The sequence below is a fragment of the Scleropages formosus genome, chromosome 5 (genome assembly GCF_900964775.1).
Source record: "Scleropages formosus chromosome 5, fSclFor1.1, whole genome shotgun sequence".
In the NCBI taxonomy this organism is placed as follows: domain Eukaryota; kingdom Metazoa; phylum Chordata; class Actinopteri; order Osteoglossiformes; family Osteoglossidae; genus Scleropages; species Scleropages formosus.
This window is the reverse complement of record NC_041810.1, coordinates 35,970,693-35,987,111: the sequence shown is the minus strand read 5'-3', so window position 1 is coordinate 35,987,111 and position 16,419 is coordinate 35,970,693. Positions and strand designations below refer to the sequence as shown.

The 16,419-nt window shown below is 43.5% G+C and overlaps 1 protein-coding gene across 1 annotated transcript; it reads left to right on the top strand.

Annotated features, from left to right (window-relative positions):
• The first annotated feature begins 402 nt into the window (after positions 1–402).
• LOC108932016 (NACHT, LRR and PYD domains-containing protein 3-like) lies at positions 403–8,837 on the top strand. Its single transcript, XM_029251956.1, has 9 exons — positions 403–716; positions 907–1,020; positions 1,129–1,189; positions 2,571–2,793; positions 5,552–7,328; positions 7,689–7,862; positions 7,955–8,131; positions 8,388–8,561; positions 8,657–8,837. Exons 1-9 carry the CDS (start codon positions 559–561, stop codon positions 8,835–8,837), a joined length of 3,039 nt encoding a protein of 1,012 aa, XP_029107789.1. The 5' UTR covers positions 403–558.
• The last annotated feature ends 7,582 nt before the right edge of the window (positions 8,838–16,419 follow it).

Below are 16,419 nucleotides of genomic sequence, written 5' to 3'. Positions count from 1 at the left end.
ATTGGAATGTTTGTCTCTTAAATACAATCTATTTATTGTGGTAATTACCATGATGAAGGATCACTGCTGGATGGCACTCTCACTGCTGTCAAATAAATGACATTATTTACTTTTTATTAGTCTGCTTTGGGGGGCGCGGTGGCGCAGTGGGTTGGACCGGGTCCTGCTCTCCGGTGGGTCTGGGGTTCGATTCCTGCTTGGGGTGCCTTGTGATGGACTGGCGTCCCGTCCTGGGTGTGTCCCCTTCCCCCTCCGGCCTTACGCCCTGTGCTGCCGGGTAGGCTCCGGTTCCCCGTGACCCCGTATGGGACAAGCGGTTCTGACAATGTGTGTGTGTGTGTGTGTGTGTGTAGTCTGCTTTGCATCTTGTTGTGAATATTTAATGTGGTTCATCATGTTACAGGATTATTTTCATTGAATATATTTTAATAGAATGAATTTGTGAAATGGATCTAATTCCTGTAGGAAAACAGACCTTTGAAATATGTCTGACTTATTCAATACAACACTATTTTCATTAATTGAACTATATTTTAAGAAGAATTATGTGTTCTGTTAATGTACCTTGTTGTGTGTATTTGCAGACCTGGTTTCCACAGAGACCCTTACCTGCTGTGTCCCAGTCCAGGTCCTGAAATGGAGAGTTGTGCCTCAGAAATTAGTCACTCTGGAGAATGTAAGGAATGGGAACCATCCTCAGAAATGACTCTGAACAGGTAAGAGAGAGACGTGTGTGTTTGTGTTCCTGTGTGTTGTGTTGTCTTAAGTAATATTTATTTGATACAGGTTGGGGTTCAAAGTGAGTTTTTGCGCATTTTTACAAATTTTCTTGGGAACTGGAAGGTCACAATGATAGAAAGACACTCACTGGAAAGTTTACTGGAAGTTTCTTATTTGTGACCACAGAGTCCAACAGGAAAGAAGAGACTCACCTGAACCCAGCTGTGTGTCCATGAAGAGTGACCGGTCAATGGAACAACCTATTCGTTTCCAACAGGGACAGGTTTCTACAGATGGAAGGTAGATGTTTTGAACTAATGATGCAACTTTTGAGCTCTTCATCTTTATTAAACATGTTCAGATATTTTTGTCCGCATTAGTATATTTAAACTTATGTTTAATCATCAGAAATCAGCTGAAGAGATGTGACTCGGCGCATCAACAGGTTGATTTATCAGCAGTTTTCAAGGTACCACAATATTACTACAGTACATAGCTGTTGTAATTATTTTTATGATTAGACCTCATTTATCCTGAGTGGTTTTACAATCTATGAAACAGGATATTTACTAGACCAGTTTAAGTCACCTTATTTTCTCCAGACTACAATAACAGACTTCTCCTGAGTCTTGAATCAGAAACCATCAGATTACTAGTCTGTGTCCTTAACCACTTCACTACTTGCTGTCCTGCTGTTCTCTGTTTGCTTAGTTTGTACCAAAGCTAAAACACACAGGTTCACTTTGGTTCAGTTCCATTTCACAGGATTTAATGAAGACAGACTGGTGTTGTCATCAAGATGTAAATACTGACATCAATTTGTGATGTAGGATCCAAAACATGACCTGCTTCTCCTGCGTGGAGTTTGCTTTACTAGCCATTGTTACATAACATTCATAACAAATGAAACTGTATTACATGATGTTCAAGGTTCTTATAGCTGTTGAGAAGACACATCCCACCCCAACAGTGTTGTACCAAAGCCCAAGGAAGTAGGTGTTAATGGAACAAGATGAGCCCCTCATGTGTTTCCCTAAAGTGTTTAAGGGGACATTGCCCTCGTCCCAGGGTTGGCTCTCTTTGGCTGCTCCAACGCTGGTCTTGGTGAGCCATGTGAGGAACAGCACTGTGTAATGATTCATATGGTTATAGACAAGAACAATATTCTACACAACTGATATCTGTCTTCACGCTGATTTAGGAAAAGGTTTCATGAGATTATTATCATCATCACACACAGAACAAATACCTGGACACTTAATACACAGAGACTGAACTTGATTTTTATTTTATGTTGTTTTTCACTCATGATTTGCCTTTTTCCAAGTTGGAGACAAAAAACATATATGAAGGATTTGATGTATAAAAAAGTTATGAGATAAAATGAGTTGTGACATAATGAATCAAACAAACTCTCTCTCTGAGAACCACCTTAACTGACAGTTTCAAACATTATATTCAGTTCTATTGTGTTCTGTTTACATTTTCCAGATTTCCACACTTTTCTCCTCACATTCCCTTTCTCTATAAGTTTATACTGGTAGTTTCCTCTGTTCATATGTGTACTGACTGTTAACATGTTTCAGATAGTTTAGTAGTGTTTCCCTTCCCCCTGCTGGACTTGTATATAATACCAGTTTATTGGGTTAATGATGTTTCTATTGTTTGTCCATCTTTGTATTTACCTTTTATATATATCGTGCCACATTTGCTACATTAAATCAGTTTAGAGGACTTCCTCGGTGTGGTAAATGGGAAATGAATTAGTGGCTTGTCAAATTATACAAATTTATAATAGGAAGCTAGAACCAGATTTTATTATTGGTCTAGAAGTTCAGTGTTTCCTTTAGTCTCTTGAGGACAAAGCTGTGAAGTTCCTGAGAGATGAGTTGAACAAGTTGAAGAGGAATCTGAGTCAGGATTACCCAGCATGCCTTGAGCCCCAGGCTGACAATGACCTGGACAGTGAAGCTGAGATCCAGAAGATGTGTGGCAGAGAGGGGGCTCTGAAGATCACACTGTACATCCTGAGGACCATGAACCAGAAGGACCTCGCAGACACACTGGAGAAGAGTAAGAACTTTGTGTATCTCTTTACAGTCTCATGTAGCTTAATTTTCTTTTGAATTCGTTATACAATAATACACCAGGAAAGACGTTCAACCCCTCGTGCCAAAATCAAGGGGGCTGGACATAAAACAACCATGCCACCAATACTCCATCCCTCCCAAAACCCCACCTGCCCCTCACCCCACCCCAATACAGCTCTCCCTAAAAAAATCAGCCCACGTCATGGGTAGGCACCACCCTCCTCGCTGGGAGCCACCACGAGCACGTCGCTGGGGTTGTCAAGTGGGCACCTTGCTTTGTTGATGTTTCATTGAATTGAGCCCACGACACCTCCAGAAGGCTCAACAGCAAGATCTGGCATCCCAGACCCACCCCCCATCCATGCCTGCGGTGCCATCCCAGCGGCTCCACCCACCAAAGAACCTCCCACCCCAGCCATACGTTAGCCACCGACAAACCAACCAACACACCACATCAGCACATGGAGGCGACAGCAAGACTCACCATTTGACAGTCACATAAGCAAGTACTCCCTACTCAAGTCTGCTTCCCCCAAACATTTTGCTGCCTCCTCATCCACAACCACTGACTGGGTCTTTCTGCTACCTCCGACGAGTTTTTTAATCACTGCTTTTAACGACTGACCCTTGAAACCAAAATTCAACAGTAGTGACGTGCTTGATTTTGCAACAAACCCTCTTGCACCAATCTCCACCGGTCTAATAATGCACTGCCAGCCTTGTTCCCTCACCTCACTGGCCAACTCAAAGTACTTCAGTTTCTTCCTCTCAAAGGCATCCTCCAGTGCGTCTTCGAAGGGTATCGTTAACTCAATGAAGTACACTACCAGTGCGCCCTCGGAGTACAGCACACTATCGCGTCTCAATGCCGTGACCACAATGCACTGCGGTATCTGCAGGTGTTTTCCCATGTCCGCTAGCAACTTCCAGTCTCGTACTTCACCCCTTAAAACTCGTACCACCTCCTCCACGCCCGTGACATGCACCACTCTCCCCCATCCCGCACAAAAGAAATTACCTTATTTCTCCTGCCATGCAGGAGAGAATTGACCTCAATCCGCTTATTCTCCAACAAGCATGCCAAGGATTTTAGCACTTCATTATGCATCCAAGCATATCTTCTCTGAGATAAACTAACCTTGCACGCTGACAAAATATGTCTCAGAGGCTATACCACCACGCAAGCTGCAAGTCGGCTTCGTACCTACCCAGCGACTAAGATTCTGTGTAGTAGGAAGAACATCATAGGTGGCTCCAATGAGAAACTAATATGACCGGCGTCCATCGCCCACAGACCATACCAGCCAATCTTCCATTTCTCCATACACTCCCAAGTCAAACATTGCCCCTGCACTCCATGTGACGTCGCAGTTGCCCCCCTCGTCTACTGTTTCTGTTCCTGTTTGCGGATAAAACCAATCACCAGCTTCCTCCTCTCCGGCAGCTTAGCTTTATTCCACAATTTTATCGGATCACCGGCACCGAGCCCCGCCCTACCTGCCTGCACCTGACCGACCACATCTCTGTGCTCAAGAGCTGCCTGTGCATGCGCAACGACTCCCCCCGGATTCCACTTGCGTCCTGTTTTAATCTTACAAGAATCAGTCTCACCACTGGGTCCCTTGTGCTTGACAATATCAATTCTAAGCCAACCTTGGCACACTCAAATTCTTCTACTAGAATTGTCAGAGGCAACTCCAAGACCCCCTTTCCATACAAAGCCACACTACTTGAACAATGAGGAAGCCCCAACCATCTCCTTATAGCTTTGCTCATAACACCTTTGAGTCTTTCCACCTCTGACATCGAAACCTCGTAAACAATTAGCGGCCACCTAATACGAGGCAATAGACCAAACTGCAAGCACCACACCTTCAGTTTCCCTGGTAATAAATATTTATCAGTCTTTTTAATTGCCTGCATTACATCCTCGCTTAACCCATTTACCTATTCCCTGTCACTTAATGAAGAATCATACCATCTGCCCAAGCTCTTAATTGGCCTTTCAGCCACTGACGGGATCTTTTCCCCATCAATCTGAAAATTCTCCTGCAGTAACTTGCCTTTAACTATTGACAAGCTCCTACACTTGCTAGGTTTAACTTTCAGTTCGGCCAGCTTTAGATTTCCATTTAGCTTTGTTAATAAGCAACGAGTACACGGGACGGTAGTAGTAAGCACGGTGATATCATCCATATATGCTCTGATTGGCAGGAGGTGAGAACCATCCTTCAGCCTCATACCCCCAACCACACATTTCGAAAATCTTATTATCACTTCCATCGCCATGGTAAAAGCCAAAGGCGAGATTGTGCATCCAGCCATTATGCTATCCCCAGCCGCTACCAAGATGTGGTGTATTGTTTGGTACAAAAATAAAACTGGATGTCTTCAAAATACACCTTAACCAGTCTCATAATACACTCTGGGACTTGAAAGAAATCAAATGCCTTCCACAACAAAACATGTGGTACTGAACCAAAGGCATTCGCCAAGTCCAAGAAAATCACGTGGAGGTCTTTACCTATGTCAAATGTCAAATATATAGGCAAGATAGGCAATAATGAAAATTAATTGTCAAAAAACTAAATTGATTGATACAAAAAGACAACAAAAACTATAATAAACATAACATTGATTTCCTTCTGTTCATTTTAAATGGTCTGTAATAGATTTGGATTTCTTTTGTTTTTATATTAATACTTGTTTTCCCCCATTTTTCCTGTAATTCATTTTGTCAGATGAATTTCTGATGAAATATCAATATAAATACAGATGTAACCTGAAGAAGAAATTCGAGTGTGTCTTTGAAGGGAAAGCAAAGCAAGGGAATCCAGTCCTGCTCAATAAGATTTACACAGAGCTCTACATCACTAAAGGTGGAACTGGAGGGATCAATGATGAACATGAAGTGAGACTTATTGAAACAGCCACCAAGAGTCCAGGAGTACAAGACGCTGCGATTCAATGCAGTGACATTTTTAAACCCTTACCTGGAGAAACGACACCTATAAGAACCGTGCTGACAACGGGGGTTGCAGGCATCGGAAAAACTGTGTCTGTGCACAAATTTATTCTTGACTGGGCAGAAGGAAAAGGAAATCAAGATATTCATTTAATATTTGCTTTTCCTTTCCGGGACCTAAACCTGATGAAGGGTCAAGATTACAGTCTGATAGAACTCATTCACCACTTTATCCCAGAACTGAAAGAGCTTGGATCAGCTGAGCTTGAAAGGTGTAAAATCTTGTTCATCTTCGATGGTCTAGATGAGAGTCGACTTCCTCTAGATTTCAAGAACAATCAGAGCTGGTTTGATGTAACAAAGACAACATCTTTGGATGTGTTGCTAACCAACCTCATTAAGGGGAATCTGCTCCCCTCTGCTCTCATCTGGGTAACCTCCAGACCAGCAGCAGCAGGTCAGATCCCTCCTGAATGTGTCCACCAGGTGACAGAGATACGAGGGTTCAATGATCCTCAGAAGGAGGAGTACTTCAGGAAGAGGTTCAGCAATCAGGACCTGGTCAATAGGATCATCACACATGTGAAGTCAACAAGGAGTCTCTACATCATGTGTCATATTCCTGTCTTCTGTTGGATTTCAGCCATTGTTCTTGAGAAGCTGTTTGGTAATGAAAACAGTGGAGAAATCCCCAAGACTCTGACTCAGATGTACACACACTTCATCATCTTTCAGTCAAGTTTAAAGAATGAGAAGTATCAGAAGGAACGAGAAAATGAGCTTTATAACATTTTAAAATCAGACAGAGAATTCCTTCTAAAACTGGGGGAACTGGCTTTTAGAAACCTTGAGACAGGAAACCTCATATTTTATGAGGAAGATCTCAAAGAGTGTGGCATTGATGTCAGTGAAGCTTCAGTGTACTCTGGAGTGTGTACAGAAATCTTCAAAGAGGAATGTGGGTTATACCAAAGGAAGGTTTACTGCTTTGTGCATCTGAGTGTTCAGGAGTATCTTGCTGCTTTGTTTTCAGTATTAAAAAGAAACAAGCAATACAGTTTTATTAAACAGATTGCAGCTCATACAGAAAACTGGTCTGACTTTTTGAACAAATCAGTGGATCAGGCCTTACAGAGCAAGAATGGACACTTGGACCTTTACCTCCGCTTCCTTCTTGGCCTTTCAATGGATTCCAGTCAGAGTCTGTTATATGGGCTACTGACAGAGAGAAGAATCAGATCATTTGATACTGACAAGACAGTGCAGTACATCAAGAAGAAGATCAGAGAAAATCTGTCTCCAGAGAGAACCATCAATCTGTTCCACTGTCTTAATGAACTCAATGACAATTCTTTAGTGGAGGAAGTCCAAGGTTACCTGAGCTCAGGGAATCTTTCAGTCAAACACCTCTCACCTGCACAGTGGTCAGCTCTGGCCTTTGTGTTACTGATGTCAGACACAGAACTGGATGTGTTTGACCTGAAGAAATACATCAGATCAGAGGAAGGTCTTCTGAGGCTGCTGCCAGTGCTCAAGATCTCCAAAACAGCACTGTAAGTACTCTGGTCGAATGGTAATGTAAGATTAATAATAAAACTGAAAGGCACTTTACAGTTATCACCACATACACACACACACATTTTCAGAACCGCTTGTCCCATACGGGGTCACGGGGAACCGGAGCCTACCCGGTAACACAGGGCGTAAGGCCAGAAGGGGAGGGGACACACCCAGGACGGGACGCCAGTCCGTCACAAGGCACCCCAAGCGGGACTCGAACCCCAGACCCACCGGAGAGCAGGACTGTGGTCCAACCCACTGCGCCATCGCACTCCCCTCACCACATACATTACTTTGCAAATTAATGGACTGTTTCTATGTACAAATATCCATCTAAATGTTATCTTTTCCAGGCTGAAACAATGTAGACTGACAATGAGATGCTGTGGAGCTCTGTCCTCAGTTCTGACCTTAAACTCTTCACACCTGAGAGACTTAGACCTGAGTGACAATGACCTGCAAGATTTAGGAGTGAAGATACTCTCTGCTGGACTGAGGAACAAACACTGTAACCTGAACACACTGAGGTCAGTACTACTGGGGAATAAACACGGTACGTGATCAGTAATGTGTGTATTAGTGAGAATACAGTGTTTAGTGTGTGTGTGTGTCTCTACAGACTGTCTAACTGTGGTATCAGAGAGAGAGGCTGTGATTCTCTGGCTTCAGCTCTACGTTCGAACCGCTGTTCACACTTGAGAGAACTGGATCTGAGCTACAATCACCCAGGAGACTCAGGAGTGAAGCTGCTGTCTGATCTACTGGAGGATCCACACTGTAGACTGGAGACAGTGCAGTAAGAACTGTGTGTGTGTGTGTGTGTGTGTGTGTGAGTGTCATTACTATTAACCCTTAATTCTTAATTATACTGCATGCATGAAACATATCAAACGTACTTAAAGAAATCCTTATTCTTTTAAAAAGAAATTTACAATGTTACTGTCATTTACAAAATGTCATATTTATCAAGACAATGCATGAATCTGAAATATTTGTAAACATTGAACTGAATACTTCATCGTTTCACATGTTTAAAATGATATCATTTCCAGGCTGATCCAGTGTGGTCTGACAGAGAGATGCTGTGAAGCTCTGACCTCTGTTCTCATCTCAAACTCTTCACACCTGAGAGAGTTAGACCTGAGTGACAATGACCTGCAGGATTCAGGAGTGAAGATACTCTCTGCTGGACTGAGGAACAAACACTGTAAACTGGACACACTGAGGTCAGTACTACTGGGGAATAATAAACACTGTACCTGATCAGTAATGTGTGTATCAGTGAGAATACAGTGTTTAGTGTGTGTGTGTGTCTCTACAGACTGTCTAACTGTGGTATCAGAGAGAGAGGCTGTGATTCTCTGGCTTCAGCTCTACGTTCGAACCCCTGTTCACACTTGAGAGAACTGGATCTGAGCTATAATCACCCAGGAGACTCAGGAGTGAAGCTGCTGTCTGATCTACTGGAGGATCCACACTGTAGACTGGAGACAGTGCAGTAAGAACTGTGTGTGTGTGTGTGTGTGTGTGTGTGTGAGTGTCATTACTATTAACCCTTAATTCTTAATTATACTGCATGCATGAAACATATCAAACGTACTTAAAGAAATCCTTATTCTTTTAAAAAGAAATTTACAATGTTACTGTCATTTACAAAATGTCATATTTATCAAGACAATGCATGAATCTGAAATATTTGTAAACATTGAACTGAATACTTCATCGTTTCACATGTTTAAAATGATATCATTTCCAGGCTGATCCAGTGTGGTCTGACAGAGAGATGCTGTGAAGCTCTGACCTCTGTTCTCATCTCAAACTCTTCACACCTGAGAGAGTTAGACCTGAGTGACAATGACCTGCAGGATTCAGGAGTGAAGATACTCTCTGCTGGACTGGGGAATAAACACTGTAATCTGGACACACTGAGGTCAGTACTACTGGGGAATAAACACTGTACATGATCAGTAATGTGTGTATCAGTGAGAATACAGTGTTCAGCGTGTGTGTGTGTGTGTCTCTCTACAGACTGTCTGGCTGTTGTGTCACAGAGAGAGGCTGTGCTTTTCTGGCTTCAGCTCTGCTTTCGAACCCCTGTTCACACCTGAGAGAACTGGATCTGAGCTACAATCACTCAGGAGACTCAGGAGTGAAGCTGCTCTCTGATCTACTGGAGGATCCACACTGTAGACTGGAGACAGTGCAGTAAGTACTGTGTGTGTGTGTGTGTGTGTGTGTGTGTGTGTGTGTGTGTGTGTGTGTGTGTGTGTGTGTGATTACTGCTAACCCACATACATGTCACAGGGCTCTGTATTTCCACACACTTCATAGACAGGCTGTGTGTGTCTCTCAGTCACTGTGTGTCCTTTTGCTTCTCCTGCAGTGTGGACCATGGTGGACAGTGCAGGATCAGACCAGGACCAAGGAAATGTAAGTGTGTTTGTCCTGAAGAGTTGCCTTCAGATGCTCATGATGATGGTGTGTGTGAGACTCTTCCTCCTGTCTGTGTGATTGGTGTCTTCTTCATCACTGCTGTGTCACTGATGTCAGGAGACTTGGGAGTGTTTTCTGAAGGAGATCAGATCCACACCACTTGCTCACTCTGATGTTTATTCTATACACATATAACACCCTGTTGTTGAGCAGCAGCTGCTGGGCTGTACTTCCGATCCAGCAAACACACTATGCTCTGCTCTACACATCACACACACGGCTGTTATACGCATGAGTGCATTTGAAGTTTCAAGTTTTTATTTGTCACAAACACAATGTATGACGTGCAGTGAAATGCATATCCGACAGCCCGCGGTACAGACAAATAAGTAGAAACTAGGAACACAGTCCAGGAATACAAGGAATATATAATGATGAAAACAGGAAAGAATAAATAATAAAATAAATACACACACACTTTCAGAACCGCTTGTCCCATACAGGGGTCACAGGGAACCGGAGCCAACCCGGTAACACAGGGCATAAGGCCGGAGGGGGAGGGAACACACCCAGGACGGGACGCCAGTCCGTCGCAAGGCACCCCAAGCAGGACTCGAACCCCAGACCCACTAGAGAGCAGGACTGTGGTCCAACCCACTGCGCCACCGCACCCCCGTATAAAAAATAAATAATAAAATGAAATAGGATACAAACGTGTAGTCCAATATTAAAGGTTCGATAAAAGTGCAATGTGTGCAATGTGCTGAGGGGGGGCGCAGTGGCACAGTGGTTTTGACCGGGTCCTGCTCTCCACTGGGTCTGGAGTTCAAGTCCTGCTTGGGGTTCCTTGTGATGGACTGGCATCCCGTCCTGGGTGTCCCCCCTCCAGCATTTTGTCCTGTGTTGCCGGGTTAGGCTCCGGCTCCCCGCTACCCCGTATGGGACAAGCGGTTCAGAAAGTCTGTTCTGGTGTAGAATTTTTTTTTTTTTTCAGTTCAAGGTTCTTTTTGAAATAATGAAGCACAATAAGCTGAAAAAGATGATTTATGACAGTTCTCTCCAGATGTTCTCCACCACAGATACACACTCTTGCACATCTGTCCTGTGTCTTTTTATACTGCTCAACCTGTCTTATGTCCTTGTACAAGAGACGCAGACCTTCCAAGGTCTCCACCCACTTGCACTTAAATGGAGTTTTATCAGTAGCACAAACACACTGTTCCAGAGACTTCTACAGCAGGGCATATCACAGACACACATAGAAGACATACAGAATTGAATGATGAATACACACACACATTTTCTGAACCACTTGTCCCATTTGGGGTTGCAGGGAGCCAGAGCCTAACCTGGCAACACAGGGCATAAGGCTGGAGGGGGAGGGGACACACCCAGGATGGGACGCCAGTCCGTCGCAAGGCACCCCAAGCGGGACTCGAACCCCAGACCCACCGGAGAGCAGAACCCAGTCCAACCCACTGCGCCACCGCACCCCCCAAATGATGAATAATATAATAGAAATAATAACAGGAGACAAAGTCAGAACACAGCTAAATAAACCAGAATCATTGTAATAGTGAAAAGAAAAATCATTTGAAATAGGATATATTTTAAATTTTTGAAAGAAAATCTGAATGTAATCTGTTTGTTGACCACTGATTTAGAGTATAATATTGGTAAATAATAGAGGTGCGGTGGCACAGTGGGTTGGACCACAGTCCTGCTCTCCGGTGGGTCTGGGGTTCGGGTCCCGCTTGGGGTGCCTTGCGATGGACTGGCGTCCCGTCCTGGGTATGTCCCCTCCCCTTCTGGCCTTATGCCCTGTGTTACCGGGTAGGCTCCGGTTCCCCGCGACCCCATATGGGACAAGCGGCTCTGAAAATGTGTGTGTGTGTGTGTGTGTGTGTGTGTGTGTGTGTATTGGTAAATAAAAGGTGGTGATTTTAGATATTGAGCATACTGTAATTTTTTAAAAAAATTCTTGCTCAGTTATGTAACTGTTTGAAAATGTAAAGTGTTGAAATTGTTCTGCCCATCAGTGTGGAGGGCTGCCTTACATTTACATACTTGTAGTAACGCTAAGCTGACAGTGAGAACTGGAAGTCCACTACAAAAACAAACTGTAATACAGTTTCATTTACATTTATGAGACACTTTTCTCCAAAGTGACGTTGAGCTCAGAGAAAACAAAAGTTCATCTGTAACCCGGTGACTAAATGATCACACAAGGTTGAGTAGAATTTCAGAGAAATTTAATCTTAGGCTCAGAGAGATATTTACTGTCTTGAGTTCCAACCAAATAATAAACTTCAGTTAGTGAAATATGGAAATGTCCCAAAAAGGATATGTCACCATCATGTTATAATTAACTCTTAAGAATAAAAAAATTACAATAAAATAATAATATAATAAATCATCAAGTTAGTTTGTCTACAGATGCCAGTAATACAGTTTCACACAGTTACATTTACAGGATTTGGTGAAATTTGTGTTTTATCTGGAGATTTAACACTGTTTTAACTATGTTTTGACTGTTTCATCTGCAGATTTCTGCCAGCTCACACTGGACCCCAACACAGCAAACACACACCTGTACCTGTCTGAGGACAACAGGATGGTGGCATGGAGTGGAAAGGAACAGAAACATCCTGATCATCCAGACAGATTTGACTGTTTTAGACAAGTTGTATGTGTAGAATGTGTGTCTGGTCGCTGTTACTGGGAGGTTCAGTGGACTGGAATAAATGGGGCTGAAATAGGAGTGACTTATAAAGGAATTGGGAGGAAAGGAAACAGTGATGACTGTGTGCTTGGATATAATGACAAGTCCTGGGTTCTGTTCTGCACTGATAATTGTTACTTTGTGAGACACAACAAAAAACTCACTGCCATAGCTGTACCCCCCTCCCGTAGAGTAGGAGTGTATGTGGACTGTGTGTCCGGCACTCTGTCCTTCTACAGCGTCTCCTCTGGTGAACTAACCCTCCTGTACAGGTTCACCTCCACATTCACTGAGACCCTGTGTCCTGCGTTGGGGGTTTACAGTTATTCCTCAGTGTGCCTCTGTGAACTGGAATAGATAAGTGTCCTGGGTCTGTTTCGTTTTATTACCACTGTTTTATTGTGGTGTGATTTATTTAATTATTATATTACCGGCTGTATTTATTTTGTAATCATGATTGTTTGTAATGTTTCCGTCGGAAATTCCGAACTCGCGGTAATTACTGAATTCTAGCTGGAGGAATAGCGAATTGAACCGGGACCCACTGCTGGTGTTTATTGCTCGTCAAACGCTGCCTGAACTGTACACCTGTTATTCATAATCGTATAAAATAAATATAAAGCAAACTCGGCTTTCGAGCGAATTGCTCCACTATCGCCCACTCGAACACACATCACTTTCATTAACCAATACGGCAGATAGCAGTGGACCGAATACTGCACTCCCTTCCCACAATGCATCGCTCTCTTAAAGCAACACTGCATTTTTACAGCTTCATGTCCGTGTTCGTCCAGTTCGTCTTGATCAAGCAGTGTGTGGACTGTGTGAGCTGCTGATGCAAAGAGAATTAATAATTTAAATAAGTGAAAACTGCACAGCAAATGTTTATTGGATTCTAGCTGTGTCTAAATATTCTTAACGTAAGCCATGAATATAAATACAGGCGTTTTTTTTTTTTTAAATTATTAAACAAATCACACAATACCAGAACATTGATTAATAATTCAGAACAATCAACCGAGCCAGGGGGAATAAAAAATAAAAAAATCCTTAAATTATAAAACACCCCAATAGCCAGACATTACATCAAGATTTTAAAAATATCACAATAAGAAACGGTCTTAATAGCCTTCTTATTATGATCACACTCCTTGACAATGTACTGCTTAACTTCTTTAAGAAAAAGAGAAAATATAGGCTTTTTATTAGCAAATTTTGACCTGTGTATATGATATTTAGCCAAAATGATTAATAAATTAATGATTTAAGCCTGTTTCTCTGTATGCTTATCAAAACGGAAGAACCCAAACAGTACGCATTCATAATACAAAGCAAAATCCTTACACAATTTATCAATAATAAATTTTGAGACATCTCTCCATAGCTGTTTGGTGTAACGGCAGTGCCAAAAGAGGTGAGGCACCGTCTCTGGGCGCAGGCTACAAAAAGAACAACTTACATCAATCCCATCCTTGAATCTTCTAAGAAAATGCTTGACAGGATAGAATTTGTGTATAATCCTGAAAGAGATTTTCCTAACCTTGTTAGTTAAGAAATATTTCTGAGTCAACAGCCAAACTTTCTCCCATGGGTCCTCATCAACAAAGGTGTTCAAATAAGCAGTGACATAAGGTGAGGAGGCAACTTCATTCCGAAACAAAGACCGAACCGCTGTTATTATTTCTGAGAGACTGCGAAAAACAGATCCTTCCACATGAAGTATCAACTGGGTTTGCTATAGAAACAACAGCAGGGTAAGAGACACCTCCAAGCAGAGTCACAGAACCATTAGGAATAGCCTGCATTACCAGGCCAAACGCTTCCTTTGTGACATGAAATCAAAAACATGACATAAATTCAGTGTAACTCATGAGAACTCCTCTTGCAACTGCATGTTGGACTCCGCCAGGGCTGCCCTTTGTCACCGATTCTGTTCATTATCTTCATGGACAGAATTTCTAGGCGCAGCCAGGGAACAGAGGGTGTCTGTTTTGGTGGCCGCGAGATCTCGTCTCTGCTTTTTGCGGACGATGTGGTCCTGTTGGCTTCATCAAGTCAAGACTTGCAGCGTGCACTGGGGAGGTTTGCAGCCGAGTGCGAAGCGGCGGGGATGAGAATCAGCACCTCCAAATCCGAGGCCATGGTTCTCAGTCGGAAAAAGGTGGATTGCCCCCTCCGGGTTAGGGGGGAGTTGCTCCCTCAAGTGGAGGAGGAGGAGTTCAAGTATCTCGGGGTCTTGTTCACGAGTGAGGGAAAAATGGAGCGGCAGGTTGACAGAGGGATCGATGCGGCGTCCGCAGTAATGCGGTCATTGTACCGGTCTGTTGTGGTGAAGAGGGAGCTGAGTCATAAGGCGAAGCTCTCAATTTACCGGTCGATCTACGTTCCTACCCTCACCTATAGTCATGAACTCTGGATCATGACCGAAAGAATGAGATCGCGGATACAAGCGGCAGAAATGAGTTTCCTCCGCAGAGTGGCTGGGCGCACCCTTAGGGATAGGGTGAGGAGCTCAGTCACCCGGGAGGAGCTCGGAGTGGAGCCGCTGCTCCTCCGCATCGAGAGGAGCCAGTTGAAGTGGCTCGGGCATCTGTTCCGGATGCCTCCTGGACGCCTCCCTGGGGAGGTGTTCCGGGCTTGTCTCACTGGGAGGAGGCCTCAGGGCAGACCCAGGACACGTTGGAGAGACTATGTCTCCCGGCTGGCCTGGAAGCGCCTTGGGGGTTTCCCCAGAGGAACTGGAGGAGGTGTGCGGGGAGAGGGAAGTTTGGAGGACTCTGCTCGGACTGCTGCCCCCGCAACCCGGCCCCGGATAGCGGAGGAAGATGATGATGATGATGATGATGATGATGATGATGCCGGTTACTAATAAACCCAGATTGATTTTCCTCAGTAACTGAATCTAACACTTGCTTAAATCTTCTGGCAAATACTGTGACAAAAATTTTATAATCATTGTTAAGTAAGCTAATTGGTCTCCAACTGTCAAGAAAGAGCAAGTCTTTTTTAGGCTTAGGAATTAAACAGATTACGCCTTGCATCATACTAGCGGGAAGAGCAGTTCTAGCAGTGCTCTCTGAATAAACCTCAAACAAAATGGAAGCAATTAACTCAGGAAAGAGCTTATAAAATTCAGCCGTGATCCCATCATTGCCCGATGACTTATTATTTTTAAGGCATATAATGGCATCCATAATTTCCTCCACAGTAATTGGAGTGTCACATACTAATGCTTCATCTTCACTAAGGCAAGTCAGGGTGCCGAGATATTTAGAAAAGGCTGCCAAGTCACCCTCACTAAACTTGGATTCGTACAATGTGGAGTAATAGTTATAACAAAAGCTGGAAATCTCCTCTGGGTTACTGGTAACACTACCTCCACCGTTCAGCTGAAAAACAGAATTAAGTTTAGCTCGCGACTTCTCAAGCTTAAAAAAATATGCAGACATTTGCTCCCCATGCTCCAGCCACTTCTGTCGAGACCTTACTGTTGTGTTTACAGGTGCAATAACTACACTTGAACACAAATAAAGATAAGGCGCGATGGATAATGTTTTCTTTTTCCTTTACTGAACCACGTGCAGCAACAACTCTTCTACCCTTTTCTGTACATATTGCCGGCCAACCAAACTCTAACCCATGGTGCTATTAAGAGTGGCCTCTTAACACTTAGCCTGGAGTTTTCACTATAATCAATACACAACAACTCCTCCCCTCTAGATAAAGCAACCCTCTAGAGAAAGCAACCCATAACAATAACACAACTGCAAGTCCCTTTGCATGATGTCTTCGCCTCGGTAGGATTCCAAACCCTATAAAGTAAGACGGTCTGGGGGTTTCCGTGTACGGGTAGGGTAACATTTCTCCTCACAAGCTGGGATAGGTGTTTGTGGCACTTCCTGTGAAGACATCGCAGCATCTTGTGGTGT